This window comes from Haemaphysalis longicornis, unplaced genomic scaffold (assembly GCF_048455015.1).
Source record: "Haemaphysalis longicornis isolate Haplotype H1 unplaced genomic scaffold, Haemaphysalis longicornis Haplotype H1 scaffold_106, whole genome shotgun sequence".
Taxonomy (NCBI): Eukaryota; Metazoa; Arthropoda; class Arachnida; order Ixodida; family Ixodidae; genus Haemaphysalis; species Haemaphysalis longicornis.
The window spans coordinates 645,211-662,798 of NW_027526211.1; the positions used below are offsets into that span (position 1 = coordinate 645,211).

General features: G+C 47.2%; 1 protein-coding gene across 1 annotated transcript; it reads right to left on the bottom strand.

The window, feature by feature from the left end:
• Window positions 1–3,835: 3,835 nt before the first annotated feature.
• Window positions 3,836–14,505, bottom strand: LOC144160563 (F-box/LRR-repeat protein 12-like). Its single transcript, XM_077691823.1, has 3 exons — window positions 14,298–14,505; window positions 11,232–11,469; window positions 3,836–7,139 (listed from the first exon to the last, which is right to left on the bottom strand). The coding sequence occupies exons 1-3, from the start codon at window positions 14,378–14,380 to the stop codon at window positions 6,423–6,425; spliced, it is 1,038 nt and encodes a 345-aa protein (XP_077547949.1). The 5' UTR covers window positions 14,381–14,505; the 3' UTR covers window positions 3,836–6,422.
• Between the last annotated feature and the right edge of the window lie 3,083 nt (window positions 14,506–17,588).

Consider the following 17,588-nt stretch of genomic DNA (forward strand, 5'->3'; position numbering starts at 1 on the left):
CGTAATTGTGTGGCTCCTTCTTTGGTTAGCGTCGGGTGGGGTGGCGGGTATCGTCTTCTTGATAGCCTGTACTAGTGCTCAGCTGCGCTTGGTGCTCAGTGCTAGTGCTCAGCTGTACTCAGCTGCGCTTGGGGATGGACGGGTGGTTGTCAGCAGAGTGGTGAGTGCCTATGAGGGTTGAAGCCCGGTGTGAGTGGCCTCGGGCTGCGGTACCTGCCGCTTCATTACCCTCTAAGGACTCGTGACCTGGTGTCCAAATGATATAAATGTCCAGTGGAGTTTTCCGTGCTTTTGAAGCCTTATGTAGTAGATCAAGGGCCATCGCTGAGATACGGCCCTTTTGAAAATTACGGCAGGCCGCTTGTGAGTCGGTGATGACGGTCACCCGGCCTTGGGTATCTGGTACTGTGGGCAAGCACGACAGCTGTCTCCTCCGCAGAGTCGGTGTCACCTGTATTGACCGTTGCTGAGCACATGGCAAGAACTCACCGAGGCGCATAAAGCCAGCCAAATGGAGCGACTCAAGCTTACCCCGACCGGCCGAGCTACCTTGTACCGCCTCGGTTACCCAAGCGTGGGACCTCAAAACCAAAAACGACGCATCCCCCATGCCTTGAGGGAATACATCATGGTTGAAAACATCCCACGCAACATGCACCCGGTTTACCACAAGGGGCGAAGGGAAGCCAGGGTCAAGGCCTTGCGAAAAAGAAGAGGAATAAAATTTTTTTGAGCACAGGAGGATGTGTTCAGCCCCTATGCCCAAGAGGCCGCAAGTCCGCGCTGCGGCCAGAGCTCGTTGCACCAGGGCTTGCTGTCGCTCTGGTGCTGAGCTGGTTTGCTGAGCCTCCCGCTGCTCGGGGTTGGGGTACGGGATGCGGGTGGTGAAGAGAAGAGAAAACGAGGTGGTAAGTGCGTTAGAGGTATGTCACAGTTCGGGCAGTTGTAGGGGAAAAGGGACGGCAAGATGTGGCGTAGTTTCAGTTTGCAGGCGACAGTAAAGGGTGGCGTGTTGGGAGGGAGGGGTGGGGCGGGGGGTATATTCGTGTGTCTGTAGTGAATCAAGAAAACGAAACAAAACGACAAAATCGGCCACCCTCGTGATTTAAATGTGAAGACAGGAAACAGCGGAGCTGGTGGTCGTCACTAACTTTAACTAGGATCGGACACTGATGCCGCGGCGCGCACGCCGTCTCTCTCAACTAGGAGAACACCTGCACATCAGAGCTTATACGTCACGACTAGGCGCAGCCTGTTGGGGGTGGCCGAGCGGGTACGCCGAGGGACCGCCCCGGCAGAGCACGCAGCCCTGAGAGACACGTACAGACACGATGCTACCAGCAGGAACATAACCCGCCCCGGCGCGCCCCGATGCGCGCCACCCCACCCGAACATCTGCACCCGAACATCTGATTTAACCGACAGCTGGCACAGATGGAACTCGCGCTTCTTAAACAGCTACGCTGGTAAAAAGAAAACCTGGTTAGGTTATGTGCTAATGTGCGAATTTGTTTGGAACAGCCCTTTTGTTTTCTTGTGGGTCAGCACTGCAGAGAGGAAATGTAAGAACGATCTGGTTTGATTTGGTTAGTTAATTCAGGTTATGTTAAAATCCTTTTTCAGGTACAGGTTGCTGCGAAAAGCTCAGCTAACACATCTACTTTCCCAGTAAATCAGGGTGATGGCATGTCTCCCAATCCCTCAAACCCCCACAGTTCACCTACATTCCTTCAGGAGCATCAATTAGGTGTCAGTGCCACCCAGTGGAGATGAGTGGTGGCTCCTTACCGTACGTACAGCCTTTGACAAAATTTTCTAGGCCAATCCTAAGCCTTCTCGACCACAAAGAATTGGCTTTACCTTTAAATGTGACAAAAATATTTTATGACAGTAAGAAAGGAAGGTGCCTTCTCTAGCTTTCCGGCATAAAAAGGTTTAGCCTCGTTGGGGACGTAAGCTTGTTCATAGATTTTTTTTTTGTGGCCTGCGCATTTCCGGCCTGGCCCAGAAAATTTTGACAAAGACTGTACCTACAATCATGGTGCTGCTGTTAGCAGTGGGGTTAACAAAATGTTTGCTCACAATGCGGAAGGTAAGCTATTTTACCCTGGGCTTCTCCTCCGAGCTTCAGTGGTGTCAAAGATGTGACCCCTGCATATGCCGGCGAACGAATCAACTACGACAAAAACTGTACATTTATTTACATTTAAAATAACAAGTGCATCTCCAGAAGGTGCTGGTTGGCTCAAATTCTGCCGACAGGCAGGGTTCCCGCCGGCAGACCCAACGACTGGCAACTAGTTTTCTCTTGAGCGTGCTTTCATTACGTTTTATTCATTCGTCTCGCGTATGTGCAAGGTCTCCATGGGCTCAACGGCCGCTCCTATTTTGCACGGCATCGTGGAATGGTTAACAGGTGAGGACTTTTCCCAACTAGAGTCCCCGTCACATTATGAATTCTATGACCTCGATGGTCACCCCTGCTTTGTGTTGCTCCCCAGAACACTCGGCAGGTGTGGACGCTGCCCAACAAAAGTTGTCGTCACTCTACTCATCAGCGTGACCAGCTGAGACCACCAGGTTACTTCCCGAGAACGGCAGTTGTCTGTTGCCACCTGTCACGGCGATACACCTGTGGCTTGATTTTGAGTTCAGGGCGCCATTATATCTGTTGTAGGATGCATGTTCATGGCACGTGCGTAAAAAGTTCAATCGACCTGCTTGAATATGGGCAGTTATTTTTGATTAACTGATAATTATTTTTCCGTAGCATGGATAGTTGTTTTAGACAAGCAGGCAGTCAGTTTTCCTCTACTATTTTAGTGTCTAGTTTTCTTTTCATGCGCCTTCTTTATGGCTTTCCAGTTTATTTTCCAACGATGAGTAACAATTAGTAGTAATATTTCTCGCAATTAATAATTCTAACAATTTTCTTACGGATACTTAAAACCTATTCATTCGGATTTTTAGGCTGAGGCTTCAAGAGGCAGTCACTCACCCCGCATGGATACAGATGGGTGCCATTGTGTCTAAAATAATACATAGAATCATTTGTAATCCATACAGATGTCGCACATATTTTGTTATGCATAGAATTCCCTTAGAATGGTCTTACTTCACAGACAACTTAAAGGAGCAATGAAGACAAAACATGTTTGAATAATTCGAAAGATTGCCGCGTTACAATCATACTGACACCCCTTTTAGCGTAAACTTCACTCAAATAAGCTACATAATTAGGAAAAAAGGGAATGGCCATGCGACCCACTAGCTCATTTCCCGCAACTGAACCAATGATGTCATATGTGCTAGCGCTGCGATTGGCTGAGGCCGCCAAAAGCAAACGCAAATTAGGCAGGGCTTATAAGCCCGCCGAACGACCCATTTGCACTAACATTTCGGGCACATTCTTTTTATAGCAGTAAGGATGGTGCAGTAAAAAGTGGAAGTTACGAAAGTACACGTAAACATAGAAGTACTGATGTGTACTGATGTTGGTACTGCGTGCACTATGCTTGTTTTAGCTGCACAGCACTGCGGTTGTCTCAGACGACACTGGCCGATTGGCATAAGCGACGGTGTCTTCCGTGACCGTGTTTGTCGAGCGGACACCATGTTTCATGAAATGATTATTTTATACCTTAACAAAACCAAGCCAGGTACAAATACTGCCAAAAATAAAGCAAAGGTAGAAAATGGCCCATCCGCGATATGGTGGCGCCATCTAGGTTGACTAACGGTTAACAAGGCTCCGCAGCACGCTCGGTTTAGCCTGAAGACATGCTCCTGTGATGTCACTGCAGACGTCACGTAAACACACGATTTGGCGGGAGAATCAAAATTTTAACTTTTTTATTTCTTTTTAATTTCAAATACTGCTGGTCAGAGGCCAAAGCAGGAGGGGCAAGATAATACAGTTATCACACACAACATTTCAATACAGTATCAACAAAAGAATGAAGAAAATGAAATGCAGAAAGCGTAACATTTTTATACAAAAGCAACGAAAGGAAAGAGTGGGGAGGGAAACGCAGAACAGTTGCAATAGTTAGAAAAACAATAGTTGGAAAAACTTAAATTAATTTCATAGTGAATAAAGCACCACTTGCTTCTGGACAGGCGCTGGGGGCACTACAAAACACGAAATCTGTCGAATAAAACAAACTTGTACTTTGTCTGCAAGGCACCAGCGTTCAGAACACTCAAAATTTAATTTCTTTCGATATCAAAACTTGTAGTGGCCAACATGCACTTTTGCAGTGTCGGACAGTGGAAAACAAATATTCCTGTAAAGTAGGTCTGGGAGGATGAACAAGTCGCGCAAAAAATCGACATATTTACATACTATTCAATATGAATAAGAAACAGATGGGTAAGCAGAGCCAGGGTGTCGGAACGAAATGTTATTTGTTTTGGTTTCTGTTTCGTTCCATAAACAAAAGTTCCATTAAAGTACTGCTCAAAAAAAAAAAAAAAGAGAGGTGCGTAACGGTTTGTGGTAGAGTTCAATTTCCGATGCACCGTGGCTGAAGTCAGTGCATGCTGCTCTAATCCCGCCGCACATTGCATTTTCCTTTTTTTCATTATTATGTCGTTTTTTTGAATTTTTGTGCTTATTCATATAAAGCACCGCATTACAACAATTCAGCACAATTGACATTAAATAAATAAGTTAGTGAGTGAAATTATAATATTCACATAAATTAACAAGAAATAAACACGGCCACGACGACTGCTTTGCGGCCAACTGCAGGCAGCGATAACGCGGACAGCTAGCACTGACCACCTGGAAACATGTTCATATAGTGTGATACCCCTGCTGCACTAGTGTTCGAATGTCATTCGAACCAAATTTCATTCGACTGAAATGCGAAGTTGTGCTGCTCCACTGTGTTTTGAAATGCCATGCGGCTCAAATGACATTCGAGCCAAATGAGAGAGGCATGTGGGCTCTCGAATTCCATTTCTAGCCCTTTCGCACACAGCTTTCAGAGTTAGCATAAACAAATACATTACTGGCGTACTTTAAACAAACGAAATGCTCTTAATCGTGGGACTTTGTTTACTTCTCGTTCACTTAAATCGTGATATCAAGATGTGATAATTCTGCACTCTCAGCACCAGTGCAAGCAAGTGACAAACCAGTGTGGCCAGACAGCACAAAAAAACCTCGATTGCGATTCAGAATTAAGCAAAAATCATGTCAAAGCTTACGTTATTGGTAATTTGATATCATCTGCCAAGGACTGCTACTAAATTTGATTGTTGCATTATTGTGTAAAAACAGAACTCGACAGCAGCAGCACCATGCAGCACCGCGAGCGATTGTTAAAGCTTTCAAATGCCATCGAAATTGTAGTAGAGCACGGCGGATTCTGAATGGCATTCGAAGCACTCCAGTAAAATATGCTGTTGCGATAGTTGGTTCATTGCTTAAGGAAAACGAGCGCTACAAACCAGGACAGAAAAAAACGAAGAACGACGACGCGTTTTCCTCCCTAATGGAATTTTATTTAGGCGCTACAGTAGTGAGTAGCACATCTGTCTCGTCGTTTTTCGTTTTTTCTGTCCTGGTTTGTAGCGCTCGTTTTCCTGAAGCACTCCATTTGAGTGAAATGACATTTAGTGTAGCCGGGGTATTATAGAGAGTTCTAGAACATGGTGACAAAGGGAGAGATGAGGGAAGGACGCAGCAAGCCCGCCTAAGGAAAGATGTCTCCAGCGAAACAAAAGGCAATTTTATATACCAGTGAACCGGAGGCGATCTCCCACCTCGCTGCATGGAAGTTGGAATGAATATTGAAATCCTTGAACTTTCCACTCGAACCAAAAAGTGAAATGAAATCTTTTCAGTTTCGCTCCCGAACGAAATAATAAACGTTTCCGTTACATTTTCGTTCCGGCCAAAAATACCGTTTTTATCGTTTTTTGGTTCCGGTTTTTGTTTCGTTCTGACACCCTGAGCGAAGCGAGCAAGGAAAATATTTCTGCAGAAAAAATTACGTAAACTGAAACAAAAATAAATGCTGACTAGCAGTTCCGACTTGTCCAGTGTCGTAAGCATGCTTTGCAATTCCTGCCCCGAGTTACTTAGCAAGGCCACGTCATCCTCAAGGTTACTGAGGTATTCTCCATTAACCCTTACTCCCACCTGTTCCCAATCCAATGTTCTGAATACTTCTTGTAAGCATGCTGTGAATAACGTTGGAGAGATTGTGTCTCCTTGTCTGACGCCCTTCCTTATAGTTATTTTATAGCTCTCCTTATGGAGGACGATGGTAGCTGTGGACCCACTGTAGATATCCTTTAGTATTCTTACGTAATGCTCGTCTGCACCCTGAACGAAGATAGACACATGTCCACTTTCATTTGCCTACCAATTCAGAAATAGGCCGACTTCCCAGCGCAAACATCAGTTATTCTCACTCGTCACAAGAAGCAGGAATGGGGGGCGGAGCCCCCCACTTGATATTTTTGACAGTGGCCGACGCAAAGTGATGGCAGAACACTTCCTCGCTGGTGTGAAAGATACAACACTGCACAAACTTGCACGTCTTCGGCACAGACCGCACGAGCCACTCATTAACTTGCGCAGACATGTGACGACCAGTCACGGCCAGCCACTCCAACCGCGGCGCGGCTGCAAGGAGATTGGGCAGGTGCTCTTGCGCCACCAGGGTCCTCCGCAGACAGACGTGGGTCAGCCCTTCCGACGACTCAAGACGGCTTCTGATGCAAGGCAGTGTTTCCGTGAACGCCTCCCCGGTGACCCGAGTGTGACCCGCAAAGAGGTACCTCAAGTTGACGCCGAGGCAGATGACCAAACTCAGGCCACGGTCAGATATACCGGTGCCCTCAATGTCCAGGACCACCAGTTGGGCCATCAGGCGGGGAATGTTGAAGATGCACCTGTCGTAAACCCGTTGGCAGCCCTCGAGGCTTAAGGCACGGAGGTGGGGCAACCGGTCGAGATGGCACAGCTCAACAATCGAGACAGGGCTGCTGAGGCCCAGGTCACACACTTGCAGCCGAGTGGACCCACAGAATTCAACAAGGTGGAACAAGCAACTTCGCAGCGACAACTTGACAAGCGTCCGCGGCAGGTAGGATATCAGAGAAGCGTGTGTGATGTGCAGCACCTGGAAATGAGAAAAAAAAAAAAAAAAAGGTGTGAAAAACATAGACCCGTGGAAACTGGAATGACAAGGACTGAAGCAAATGTAGATGCTTCAGGAAACACCCTTCACATTCGATGATGACTTTCATTGAAGCAAAGTCGTCTTCCATTTATCAGTCCTGGATAGCCTGCTGGCAACATCTGATGACCCCACCCCACGAAACAAGAACATATAGGAGGCGAAACCAGATAATGTCACAATGAAAACCAAAGCGGACTGCAAAGCTTCGTAGCTGCGGCGGCGAAAGAGAGGATAACGGCACCTGATGGATGAAATGATAGCGGCCACAATTCAGTTTCTGGCTGCGCGGTGCAATGCCGATCGTGGCGTTCGCGCGGTTTCTTCACCCGCGGCAGATGCCGCTAGCTTCATCTACAGTTGAACCTCGTTATAAGAGACATGGATGTAAGAGACAAATGGGTATAAGAGACGCTATTCAGCCACATGGTTGGCTATAAGGGACAAGTCATCCTAGGACTTTAATCAACAATCTCGCTTGTAACAGACATTTTAACTTCAGATGCAGTGCCACTAGTCACTAATTGCAGTTGCTTCCATTGTGGAAACACAGGTCGATGACAGACGCCTGCACTCGCTATTTATTATAACTTCAGCAAACACACAGTGGTTCAGTCAGCTATGAAATGACGATGAGAAGCCCTGCCAATGGAAGTGCAACTTACGGAAGTGGTTGAAGCTTACTGCCATCCATTGGAGTGCGACCGCACATGCGGGCTCTCCCACTCGCTTAGCTCCCAATCGAGAAGCATCGCAGATGTCGAGTCCTGCAAGTGTAATGAATAGCCTGAGCACGCAGCGGAAGAAGCTGTGCGCTCTGGCTATTCATCAGGCTTGTGAACTCGACATCTACGGTTCATCTTCCACAAACAGTGAAAGAAAAGAGAGCTTGCAGAATCGGTTGTAAAAGACTGTAAATACAGTCATGAAGCAAACAAAGATTCAGAACTGTTTCATAAATTCTGGGGGGCCAAACATAAATTAGAATGAATCTTTTGCAACATGATTGCGTTCTTTTGAGCTTATTTTAGTCATATGGAGACCACATTGAACTAGGGTCTGATAAGTTAGTGAAAACATGGTTCCCTGCTTATAAGAGACATCTCGTATAAGAGACAGAAACTGCTACCCGGTACGTGTATCTTATAAAGGGGTTCAACTGTATCACGACCGCTGGTGACATTATCTGGCCACGCTAGGAAGCCTAGTTTCACCTCCCACCTTATTCTTGCTTCGTGCCCCACCCTAACAAGAAGTGTTGCCACAACGGATGCGAAAAATAAGAGGTGGACTATGAGCTTGCAGCGTCACGGCAGGCGCTGGACCCTTACTACATTGGGGATGCTTATTCCCACTCCTCAAAATGTACCACACTTTTCCGTGGGCACCTGCCCAGTGGCATACGTGGTTCACGTGAAAAAGTTTGTGCTCCACCAAAAAAAAAAAAAAAAAAAAAAACTTTACCATCCCTCGCCAAAGAAAGTTAAGAGAAGCGTGAAAGCTTCCTAACATCAAAAGTGCGTCAGAACTTTTGCTAAAAGCACGTCCAGCCTCCGCTGAAGGTGCATTACATTGCCTTCCAAGACCCAAATCGAAAACGAGGAACGAACCGCTGTGACAATTTTTTTATCACGAAGTAAACGCATCTACGAACGATCTAAATGTATACCTTTAAGTGGTTTATGAGATAAAGGTATACTTCGGTACTTGCTCTTAATGATTGATGCGTGTACAGTTAAACCTCGATGTTACGAACCCCGTATGTAACGAATTCCTGGATTTAACGAAGTTTTTCAGTTCCCCGTTGCCACCCCCATTGAAGCCAATGTGTTTGCGACCTCTATGCAACGAAGATGTTGCGACGGGTAACCTTGATGAACGAATTTGCTACGCTGCTGAGTAACTGTATTTTTGCACTTTTTCTGCAAAATCGGCTGGATTAATGCACAAATTTAGTTAATTTCGCCCGCACCGCAACCTACCGTGCGTTTCCACGTGTAAATGCGGCGTTGGTTAGGTGCTAGGCCTGCCGGTCGGCTTGTAGTTGCGCGTCTCTATTGCCATCTGTGGTGTCGGTTCGTTGGTGATGAGTTCTGCTGCCAGAAGAGGAAAAGTTCTGCCTTTTCAAGACAAGCTCCCACATTTAAAAAATTCTCCCTGCGGGAGTACCGTACTTACCCGATTCTAATGTGCACCTTTTTCCCAGAAAAATAGGTCGAAAAATTGCATGCGCGTTAGAATCGGATACGAAACCGAAACTGCCAAAACAACGGAAATTTCGTCCCGCCCATCGCCTTTCGTCATCTCAAGATGGCGCCAAAGCTTTTAGCAACGATTTTTCGGACACAGGAAGCATAGGCGCCCAGGCTTATCTATCGGCGTTCACACAAATCGTCAAATCGTTCCACTTGCGCACTTGATAACAGCAATGGCAGCAGCGGCTCTCGCGCGTTCAAAACGAGTGGTTGGCTGAAGCGTGCGCCTCTGGAGAAGATCGCAGGATGGGCGTGCGAGGCGTGGGCCACGATCCCATCGATCATGGTTGAACGTTTGTTCAGAAGTGTGGCATCGCGAACGCACTTGACGGCACCAAGGACGAGGTGTTGTGGTCAGCGGAGAGCGACGAGGAGTGAGACGAGTGAGATTACTTCGCGAAATAAATCGCCCGTTTCTCTCGCATTCGTTTTTCTTGCTCACAAAGTTCCGTGCGCGTTACAATCGGAAGTGCAAGTTTTTTTTCTTTTTTTTTTTTTTGCCAGGAAAATCGGGTTCGCGTTAGAATCGGGTAATTACGGTAAGCGAAGAACGTCGCCGTCCGGTACAGTATCCCAGCTAGCAGCCTCTACGCAATTTTGAGTACGCAAAGGAGCACCAACTTCAAGAAAAAGCGCCTTTTCAGCACAAGTTTGGTTCTTCAAACACGTTAAGGCGCCAAAAAGTGTCAAGAGGCAGGAGGGATACTTAAGTAATGTTTGTGAATATGGGGGTAAGTGACGTTGCTTCTTTGGGGTGCCATATAGTGAAGCTCGCATGAAAGCAGCAAGTGCAAATCATGCAGTCTTTCACTGCAAAATAAGTAATTTAAGGGTGAGTTCACCCCCACTGATGACTATCATTTTGGTCTCGTTTCTGCATCATTCACACGAGTCTTAACTCAAAACCTGCATGTAACGAAAACCTGCCTACAACGAAAAATTGCGAATTTTTGTCAGCTTTGTTATATCCAGGTTCAACCATATTGTCTTATCATCTAGAACGGCTCCTTTTTCACAATTTTCAAGTAACCATTTTAACACAATGGAAGCCTTTTTTCGCACACGCGCCTTGGGTCCAGAGATCTTGCATGAGCTTTTCGGATGACCAACCACTCTAAGGGGAAATACATTAGTTTTTTAACAGGTTGCATCAGTCCCACTACCAAAGCTTTCGCTTAATAATTGGCCTTGCATACAGTGCCTTTCCCGGTCACTGTTTAAAATAAACTACTACTGTAGGTGCTTGATTGTTCGCTGTGGCGGCTCAGTGGCTAGGGCGTTGTGCTTCTGATCTCAAGGATGCAGGTTTGATATCAGCCGCACGGTGACTGCTTTTCTGATGGAGGTGAAAAGCGAAAGTGGCCGTGTGTTGAGATTTTGGCTCAGATTAAGGGTTCCCAGTGGTTGAAATCCGTCTGGAGCCGTCCACTACAGTGCCCCTCATAGCCCAGGTGTAGATTCGGCTCGTTAAACCCCACAATCAATCAATCAATCAATCAATCAATCAATCAGGCGCTTGAGTGTTCTAACCCCACAAAATTTCTTTACATCGACCGTAAACGTAGAGCTGGCCAATTCGAAAGCGCAAGTGTGTCCTGTGTTATGAAATGTGGACCCAGTATCAGGCCAAGGCCAGATTGAGTAACCAAGGTAAGCTTGCAAATAGTATTCAAAATACCGTACCGGTAGCACCAACCAAGAATAAAAATTCATTATAAGCATTATCTGAAGTGATTTGGTTGAGCCCCAATCAAACAACACATAAACAAAAAGTGCTCACCTCCAATGAAGGACAACTGTTTGCCAGGTGCCTGAAGAAGGTTGGGGTGAACATGTGCGCCTTTTGGTCGGGAAAGTACTTGTTCGCTCTTCCACTGATCCGAAGCTCCACAAGGTTACACCCACCACAGGCTCGCACAAGGCTCAAGGCTTTACGAGACGACAGCGGGGTCGACGATGCATTAATTGCTCGCCGCAGTGTATGGTCGCCGGCAACACACCTCCACCTCTGACAAACCCTGCGAAAAAGGCAGCAAAACAAAAGTAGTTAGAAGTCAAAAAACAATTTTTTGTGTTGTTACAATTATGAGGTTTTGTTGTGGTGACAATGATCTGATTCATTGGGTGTCCCCCCAAAAAGCCCAATCCTGTTTGTGCTTCCTTTCCGAAGCCTTTCTTTCCCCAAATGACCGTCTTTTCCGAACCTGTCCTCTGTTGACATGTTACTGGAACAACCTTCCTATTTAAAGGAACACTGAAGTGATATGTAAACATTGTGGGATTACTAGCCCAAATTGCAGTCAGGACTCCATAGGCCATGTTTCCGCCATGTTGAGCACGTTTACGCGAATTTATTTAGCAGAAAAATCAATTCGAAAATGCTGTCCTCGTCTCTGCATCCTTGCCCATTTTCTGTGGCGTTTTCTTGTGACGTCAGGAGGAAGTGACTCGGCTTGACTGCACTACTGCACGGCTCACCAACTTTCCGACAGAGTCAGTCAGCCCAGCGTTTAGTCCGCCAGCCGCCGACGGGTCGTCGCAATTCATTCGTTCACTCAGTTGAAACTAAGCCCTGACACGTTTGTGAATGGACGAATGTGCCTTTCTTTAGTTTGTTAGTTTGTACACTATTAAGCTCCAAGTCCAGGTAGCTCCACACAAGCGCTGCACATGCGCACATGCGACGCTTCGTTGACTGGTACGCTAGTAGGAAAATCTAAGGCCACTTGAAGGCGGGAGAAGAGTCAGCGAAGTCAATATAGTTAAATAAAATCAACTTAAACACTTACTGTACAGCGTAAAACTAGGGAGCAGGAAGCACTTCTTTGCGCTGGGTGAACAAGCACAGCGGTCAGCAGCACGAATGCTTTTCCGTCCAAGAAATGCAATTGCTAGACATGAGATATCGTGGAAATTTGGGGGATGCTTACTGCACGAGCGCTATACAACAGTCACCTAAGCTGCTTGAAATGAAACTAACTAAAAGTGTAAACTGGTTATACATTATATACTTCATATTTCCAGCAACGGAAGCCTGTGGCCGAGTGGTCTGAAGCGCTAGGTATGTTATTTTGCAAGTCGCAAGTTCGAATCCCTAAGAATAGATCCTTTTTTTTTTTTTTTTAAGTTGGATTTTTTCGTTTTCGGTCGATGTGTTTTATACTGAGTTCACCATTTTTGGTCTATAACATTCACTGCTCCACGAACTAGTTCACAGAATGCGCACAGGCTGACACTGACGCGCTAGCAAGTTCTCGTTGGCATACTGTTGCCACAAGCACCGACTGCTTGCGAGCAGTGGGCACAGGCCAGGATGAGCAGACACTTGACCTGGTGCGAACACGCTTTTTACGATACAGGCATGAGCGAGGCAAGCTCCAAATATGCGGGAAAAGCGCATGGCATTTGAGCGTCTGCGGTGACGCAGAGGGCGTTCATCCACTGTATAGGCCTCGGCCAGTGATTTTTTATGCGAAAGTTTGCTATATGGCATAGCTAAAACTGAATTACAGATTCACTCCAGATTCTTAAACAAATTGGCGCAGGGGTCTATGGGGCCTCGTGGTTCATCTGATTTCTGCACAAAATCACTCCAGGTTGTGCGTTCGGCATGACCCTCCTCTGATACCAAACAATTGCACTGAAACAAAAGTGTGCCTTAGAAAGAGTTCGAAAAGTCTGCTAAACCATTGCCCGCTTCAGCAACGAAAGCATGGCTGCGTAATTCGGCTAAGGCATTGCCTGAAAGATAAAAAGAAAATTCGACTTGGCCCAAAGAACATTTTTAGGGGCGGGAACAGGCGGCGTTCTACAGCGGTATTGTCAGTTTTGCCCATTTCATGCCTCTTTCAGAGTGTTTACTTCCTCACCGCGAGAGTTTAAAAAGCATCACCCCTCTACAAATCTTTAAGGATTTACCCCTCAGCCGATCACAAGAAATATTTATCAACAAAGTACTTGCCGACACGGCCACTACACCTGATATCATCCATAAATGGCGGACACTTGCTGACCGGAAGAAGGGCATTGGAACCGTACCTTTTGTCACACTGTGTGTGAAGCAAAAATGGAACATATTGTTCTGCACTGTTCCGCTTTGGATATTCATAGACTGAACCACAGTGTTTTTCAAAATTCAGGTATAGAAGCATTGCATAGGGACATCCTTGAACATCTTCAACACCTGGTGACCTTAGCCCAGTTTGGCGTTGCCAGCGGCCTGGCGAGCGTGATTTAGTGGGCCTCTACATCCCTCCCTACTTCCCCCTCTTCCCCCATCAGCGAACTTCGGTCCTCCCCTTCCTAATAAAATAATTTATCATCATTTCCAGCGAGCCCTGATTGGCTGAAGCAGACGACCCGGATGTGACGCAGCACAAGCAAGGTAGGGAGTCGGGTTTCTGGGGCCTCGCAAGCGCAATGCGATGGACATGAAATAGGCATTTTTTGAAGCGTACACAACACCGAGTTACAGTCCTGATTGACCTAACTCCCCCCCCCCCCCCCCCCCCCCCCCCAGGTGTGCTTGAATAAGCTAACACGATATATTTCTTCCCAAATGATTCGTGAACTTCTCGCTTGAAAGAATGGGCGCAAATATATAAATGTTTTGGGCGTGAAAACAATAAACGACAGTTACATCACAAGTTTGAAATGGGACTGGGTTGCAATGGCAACCACTCATTTCCTTAAAAGCTTCGCGAGAATTTAGGGGCAATGACAAGAACTGTGACAAGCTTGCAGTTGAGCTCCTAAACAACTAAGCATCCCAGTGAAGCAAAGGACAGCCGCATGGAACACACGCAGTGTTCGCAGTTTGCAACACGCCGCTGGCTGCGTGGGTTACCTGGCGCAGATGCACAAATCTCCGAACATGAGGTGCTTGAACACTTGCAAGAGGAGACTGTCGGGAAGATGCTCAATTTCCATTGCTGACCTGCGACGATGGGGTTACATTCGCAAATTTATATTACTGAACGCTTCGAGCAGTTTGTTTTGTTCACAAAGGCGGCGCCATGCTTAGCAATGGCATAGACCATGGAGGCATAGGCGGATGCAACCTGTATATGACTGATGGATGTGCTAGAGAAGTTTGCACCCCAACGATGACAGTGATGATGATGACCACAGTGGTGGAGAAAAGAAACATAGAGTTTCATTATCCATTGTATGAAACTCTATGAAAAGAAATAGGAAGACGCTAGGTCAAATGGGGGAAGTGGTAGTAGAAGGTAGCGTGTTTGTGTCTTGGCCCGCAGTGATTCCCTACACCCCCCCCCCCCCCCCTAGGGGGTGTGTAGACCCCCCCTAGTTTTTCTGGACACCCTTCCTTGAATACCCAAATTTCACTCTTGTCAGTCCTTGTATGGACCTTTTTCAGTATCGATCTGCGCATGCGCGGGCTGCCCGTCTGCTATTCTTGGCAGTAGCCTCGGGCAAAATAAACACAAGTGCGCCCCCCGAGCTTGCTGTTAGCGTTGCACGTATTTATTTTATTTTTTTTTCGACAGCTCGTGGCAAGTTCGTATGTGCACACAAAAAAGGCTTTCAAAGGAAAGGGGCAAAGTGGTTTGAGGCTGACCACGCTGCGAGCACATTGCTACCAGCCAGGGAGTAGCGAAAATGAAAAAAAAAAAAAAAAAAAGTAAAGGAAAAGGGGCGTTCAACGGCCGCAGATTAGTCACGGAAACTTTCGCCTACTACCGTGACATTCATATGAATGGTACGGGTGACGGGTGGGTGCGGGAGCAACTGCAGGACGAGAACATTTTGTGCACGAGTTCTCCAAAACCCAGATATTTTCGGGGGTGTGCCTTACTGCCATTTTTAATACGCCGAAGTGGAATACCGCGCGGGGGACGCTGCAATTCCCCACTCGCTTGAAGTGATTTTGGGAGTGACGTCGGGTGCCCAGGGAAAAATGGTCCAATGGAGGCAGCGGAAATGCGAGTATGCAGGACAGTCCCACGGTCGAGGGAAGTTTACTTAACTAGTTATTTAACTTGACTTAATTATTTAACTTCATTATTTAACTAGTTAACCTAACCTAATTATTTAACTAATAATTTAACCTAATTATTTAACTTCATTAATTAACTTGATTATTTAACTAGTGGGATAAAAAAACAGCTTTTCTAGTTTATGAAACCCCCCCTCCCCCAGAGCCATTGAGACACCCCCCCTTGATTCGATGCCTGGGGAAACCCCTGGTCTTGGGACATCTTTAAAACGGACAGTTCAAACCGAAACTGGTGGGTTCCTTGAGATGGCAGGAGAAGCCGCGCGGGGTGAGTGAGGAGATGCAGTCACGGCTCTGACCTGCTCGCGCTATAGACCGCTTTCGAGAGAGTACTGTGCAATTAAGGTCAGCGTGGAGAGAGAGAGAGAGAGAGAGAGAGAGAGAGAGAGAGAGAGAGAGAGAGAGAGAGAGAGAGAGAGAGAGAGAGAGAGAGAGAGAGAGAGAGAGAGAGAGAGAGAGAGAGAGAGAGAGAGAGAGAGAGATTAATTTAACAAAGGGTTACCGCAGCTTATAGTGAACTAGAATACCCAAGTATTCTAGTGGCCGAAGACTGAAGTCCCTCAATCGGCGTAGTGCTTCGGCGACTGTGGCTGCCCCGTGGCCCGTGAGCGACTTCTGAAGATCCAGGTTTATAGGATCCCAGCGCTGCTTTTCAACGGTCGAGGGAGGTGATAAGAGGGAAGAGGTCAGATTTGCAGGTCCACATATGGTGATGTGGGCCTGCAATAACCTCAATAACCTCGGGAGAGCACAGCCGTTTGAGATCGGTGGCGATCGATCGAGGCAGTGGAAGTGGTTAACAATTATATCTACTTCGCGACCCAGTTGTGACCCCGGGTCCCAACCATAGGGCAGATATAATTAGGAGGATAAGATGGGGTGGAGTGCATTCTGCAAGCATTCTCAGATAATGAATGGCAGCCTAGGCCTGAAGAAAGTGTTTGACAGCTGCATCTTACCGGTACTGCACCTACGGGGCAGAAACTTGCAGGCTTCCTGAAAGGGTTCAACTTAAATTGAGGACGACTCAGCGAGCAATGGAACGGAAGATAATAGGTGTAACATTAAAGATATGGGTCAGGAAACAAAAGCGCTAACCACATGGAGCGATTTTTCCAGCGACGCGACGAGCGACGCGACTAGGATCCGCAGTCGCCGAACCGAAGTCGCTCGCCGAGGCAACCACATGACAGCGACGGCTCGAGCGACTGAGCATGCGACTGAGGATGGCGATTTCAATGTTTCCGCACTGCGCATAGTAACGCGCTTGGTACGCTGGATGTTTGCAAACATTTTTTTTGTTCATTTGTCATAAAAAGCATGACTAAAAAGTATTACGCCTTTCTACCTTGCTTTTTGCACTTCATTGCATCTCTAAAACTGGTTTGGGTTAGCGATAGCGCACGCTTTTCCTTCTGCGCCTCGCTTCTCGGCTCCAACATGAACGCCGTGAAGAATTTGCTTTCTTGACGTCGTTTTTCCCACACGGGTCTCACCCAGTGTGAACGGGAGCCTTCTTGCTTCTGCTTCAGCGTGTACTCAAGCTTTGCCACGCAATGCTTTTTTTGCCGCTGCACCGCAAACGTCGTCTGCGTGGATCTTCCCCCCCCCCCCCCCCCCCTTTCTCTTTCAAAACCGGAGGTTGCGTGCTTACGTAGGGGCTCTCCTATTGGCTAGTCGCTGAGGCCACTTCCGGGAGGCGAGCGACTGTTTCTGGCGACCCAGAACCGAGCGATTCGATGAGCGACTTGGTGCGCGGCGAAAAGTAGTTCGTCGCTAGTCGCGTCGCGCCCCAAGTCGCTCGCAAAATCGCTCCATGTGGTTGGGGCTAAACAGGTGTTAACGGCATATTACTAGAAATTAAGAAGGAGAAATGGGCGTGGGCAGTGCATGTAATGCGAAGGCAACATAACCATTGCATAGGCGTCAACTACGTCGAGGCAGCGGGGCGCGTGCCCCCACCGGGCTTCTTCGAAGGGGGCGACGCCCCCAAGAGAAAAATGGTAGGTGGTCCCAGCTGGCCTTAGCTGGTCCCAGCTGGAAATTTAACCATAAACCAGCTCGGACCAGCTACGTTTTCTCCTGGGCCCCCACCGCGAAAGTTCGCGTGCACCCTTG